Consider the following 4561-nt stretch of genomic DNA (forward strand, 5'->3'; position numbering starts at 1 on the left):
TGTAGGTAATCAAATAAAATAAAATATGACAAGCTCAGTTTATGCTTACATTTCGCTCGGATAATTTACTTATACCTTGAAGGACCTTCATCTTGGTGCCGGGGTTAAGTAGCAATAATAAAACTTTGAGGGTCCGCCAGAGTGTGAGAAGACAACCCTTAACTGGCCATGGGCTTTTAATACAACACAATATTTGCTAAACACAAACAAATCCAACTTATTCTACTAATTATTTGCATAATTGGCGTGCTTCTGCGTTCTATCATTTGTATTAGTTATTTTGTTGTACATGCTATATAATAGGGTAATTAGCCTTGTCTATTAAGTGCTATTTTTGTTGTTATTTTGTTGAGCTTTTAATAGTGTTCGTTTCTGGCATCCAGTTGAACTGTTTTTTATCAACGTTGAAATTAGAATGTTCGTTGCAACATATTTCATATGATTTTAAAATCCACTTTTTAGACGCCTGAATGTTGTCAAATTAAATTAACAATAGGCCTACTGATATACACGAAGATTGTCGATAACCATTTACCAAAAAATAATTTTGTTTTCAGCAGGGCGTTGAACCCTGGGTCTGTGGGGTGTTTTTGTGTTGGTGAGTCTTTCTCTCGGGTTAAACCGTGAATGCCCCCCCCCCCCAGCCCCCTCGAGGAGGGCCGCTCGCCTCATTGATGGGGGGGCATTACTGAGCTCCCCTACCCGGTTTCCATGGTGATTTGAAAAAGGAGCGAGAGAGAGAGTGTCTGTCAGATCGTAGCACGTTTGGAGTCTTTCACTCACAATCACTACAGTTCATATCAACACAGGCCTATAGTTTATTTGTAATTGATATAGCAAGTATCACGCTTTCATTATGTTTTCTGGTCAACATTGTATAACATGGGATGCTTACTGTATTTCAAGTCAAATAAATAGGCTATTGATATAAGTTAAAAAGCTATGAATCTTAACGGTAAGATAAGCTTAAATTGTAGGGTTAAATGAGCTACTTTAAGCTAATTCAGCTATACACAAAAAAAAACAGTACCTTTTTTCTTTCGTTTTTCCAAACTTTTTTTTGAATCAGATCCAAAACAAATCTGCTAGAAAAGAAAACATTACATTTGGCACAATATTTATTAGGGTGCACCTGGTTGGGTCTCCGCGCGATTTCTCTTCTCCCAATTGCAAGAAAGCTCCATGTGTCCCACTTTAGTTTCTTAAGAGTGGGAAAATATTGTGGGTAGAAATATTTTTTTTTTAAAAACAAGTTAAGGTTTAGTCTACCACAACTCGAACTAACTCTGGAAACATTCTATTAAAATAATGTTTCTCTGTGAAGGTGGAAAAATAACTGATTTTCTGTGCTTGGCTTCTGTGTAGTGCCCCCTCACACGCTCACCAGTGCGTCACGCCAGTGCCCTTTGCCTCATCGTATGAAAAGGATAGGGCATTAAGATGCAAGTGGCGTATAAACCCCTGGGTGCATCCGAAGCCGACATGAGTATCCTTGACACAGGCCCCAGCCTCTATGCGCTACACAGAGGAAAAACCCAGCTCTGTTTCTGCTGTCTGTTTGGGTCCATATCTGACTGGCGTTACAGTCAAGGGTCAGAGTTACTCCCTTATCCCTGTAATGGACTTCTTAATTTTGCATTATTTGGTCTCTCTCTCTCTCTCTCCCCCCCACCCTTCTCTCTCTTTCCACGGTTCAGTGAGGTTGCCTCTATTTTCTCCTGCGTGGAAACCTCCCACCATCCGTTATGTTAACTCGTTCATTGCCTAATAATGTTGATACATAATTGATTAGCCGGCAGGTTGACCAGATGTAGAAAGGGGATGTGGCGATAATGAGGGGTAACTTTTAATTTATTATCTTACTAATTTGTAGCTCCAATATGTTGCAAATATGATGATGATGTGATTATATACCAATAATACCATCAGGATTATTACCAATATTATTATTATGCTTATAGTAAGTATAATCATTATGTTTTATCATGACCATCAGGCTATTATTTGCTGATAATTGTGATTACTTGCACATCATTATCATGATTATCATTGCCCTTGTTTTTTTTGTTTTTTTTGGGTAGTTGTTGTAATGTCGTTGTTTTATTGTGGTGAAGTTATTATGACTTCAGTTAAAATGATCTATTCTTTTTTTTTAGAAAATATAAAACAAATCAAACATGTGCACCCTGCAGGACTTAAGCTCTCGAGACGTGCCAATCCCTCTCTGGGTATCTGTCCAATCAGCGGGAGTCCTGCTCTGCACTTCCTGTGGTAATTGGGAGGAGATGGGAACGGCGTGCGCACGCTTGGCACAGAGTAAACCCTCGCGTGTCCTCGCGCTTCCAGGGAGCCATGCACCGATAGAAGAGGCACCGATAGAAGAGGCAGATGGAGTGAGAGGAACAGTGAAAGAAGAGAAGAGAGCACAGCATTAGATCATTGTGTCATTTGATTTGTGCAGCAGCATTTTCTTTAAAACAGCCGAGGAAGTCAGAACATTTTTTTTTCCAAAGAAGCAATGATCCTTCTCCAACAAGTAACCCTCGACATGGATCCAAGAAGAAAATATCATTTTCAGCGAAATAACTAACCCTAAGTAGTCGTTTGATGGACGCAAAAACTTTTTGGAATCATTTTCTTTATTCACTTTGTTCTCAACGGAACGCGTAAAGATTAGGGCCATACACGCTGCAATTGATTTATTAGTTCAACACCTTTTTGAACCATTAATTGTTCATAACTGTACATTTTCCTTTTTATGTTTCTAAACATTTTGATGGAATAGTTTAACATCTTTCATGGGACATTGTACAACATATGCACGCTTTTAAAGTGTTTACAACTCATGGATTAGAGCACTCTGCTTGAGAAGATCAATTGAGACCAAAACAACAAGGGAGAAACAACGGGAATAATAAACAGCCTTTATGGTGTGGGGAATGGCAACAACCGCCGCCTCCAGTCCATACCTGGCCAGCAATAGAGTCCTATCGACCGGCTCCATCGTGCACTCTGACCGCGGGGGCGGTGGCATGCAGCCGGGCAGCACCGCTGTCACCTCGGTGTCCAGTGGATACAGAGGGGACCCCTCGGTTAAGATGGTACAGAGTGACTTCATGCAGGGAGCCATGGCGACGAGCAACGGGGGACACATGCTAAGCCATGCTCATCAGTGGGTTACTTCCTTGCCGCATGCCGCCGCCGCCGCAGCCGCAGTGGCAGCTGCCGAGGCCGGCTCTCCGTGGTCCTCCAGCCCCATGACGGGCAGCCCGCAGCCGCAGGACGGGAAGAGAAACATGGGCAGGGACGACCTGCTCCCGGGCTCCGCTCTGCACCACAGATCATCTCAGCACCTGGGGTCCCACCAGTCACACGCCGGAGCTTGGGGAGGCACCGCAGCCGCGCACATTGTTGCGGAGGGACAGCATCAGCAACAGTCGCTGATCTACTCCCAGCCCGGGGGGGGATTCACTGTGAACGGGATGCTCAGCTCACCGGTGAGTCAGAGCCTAATGCACCCCGGGATGGTGCGAGGGGAATCCCCGGAGCTCGACCTGCATGGCAGCCATCACCATCACCACCATCACCACCATCATCAGCATCCGCATCACCACGAGCACCACGGCGGCGTGAGCAGCCACGACCCGCACTCCGACGAGGACACGCCGACATCGGACGATCTGGAACATTTCGCCAAACAGTTCAAGCAACGACGCATCAAACTCGGCTTTACCCAAGCGGACGTGGGCTTGGCGTTGGGCACCCTCTACGGGAACGTCTTCTCGCAGACCACCATATGCAGGTTCGAGGCGCTTCAGCTGAGCTTCAAGAACATGTGCAAGCTGAAGCCACTGCTGAACAAGTGGCTGGAAGAGGCCGACTCGACCACGGGGAACCCGACCAGCATCGATAAGATCGCGGCGCAGGGCAGGAGGAGGAAAAAGCGCACCTCCATCGAGGTCAGCGTCAAGGGAGCTCTGGAGAGCCAGTTTCTCAAATGCCCGAAACCCGCCGCACAGGAGATCACATCTCTGGCGGACTCTCTGCAGCTGGAGAAGGAGGTGGTCAGGGTCTGGTTCTGCAACCGTAGGCAGAAGGAGAAGAGGATGACGCCGCCGGGGCTGCCACACACCCCGGAGGACGTGTACTGTCAGGACGGCCACATGAGCTCGGACACACCGTCCCCGTCAATGGAATGCAAGAGGATGTTCAGCGATACGTGAAAACTACACAACACTAAACAAGGATTTTATTGGAGGACACTGGGTTGACAACGTGCAATTTTTTCCATACTGCCATGATGTCAAGTGGGAATAGATTTTTTTCAAAATATTTTTACATGAAAAATAGCATGCAACACACAGTTATACAACACATCTCAGATTGGCTTCAACAACCTGCTGCCTGTCCCACATAAGTATGACCTGTAGTGTGTCTGCTATTCTCTTTAAGTGTGTGGGTCCCGGCTACTAAAAATACTGTAGATGCAAGTTTTGGCCTATCAGGGAATTTTGGTGAAACAATCGCCTACAATCCTTACAGAAATACTTTTCGGCCGTAA

General features: G+C 45.5%; 1 protein-coding gene across 1 annotated transcript; it reads left to right on the forward strand.

Annotated features, from left to right (window-relative positions):
* Positions 1-2927: 2927 nt before the first annotated feature.
* pou3f3a (POU class 3 homeobox 3a) lies at positions 2928-4223 on the forward strand (the record flags this gene model as incomplete). The annotated part of the gene is made up of 1 exon (XM_080535678.1): positions 2928-4223. One exon carries the CDS (start codon positions 2928-2930, stop codon positions 4221-4223), a length of 1296 nt encoding a protein of 431 aa, XP_080391804.1.
* Positions 4224-4561: the final 338 nt, after the last annotated feature.

The sequence above is a fragment of the Nansenia antarctica genome (genome assembly GCF_963989245.1).
Source record: "Nansenia antarctica genome assembly, chromosome: 7".
Lineage (NCBI taxonomy): Eukaryota > Metazoa > Chordata > Actinopteri > Argentiniformes > Microstomatidae > Nansenia > Nansenia antarctica.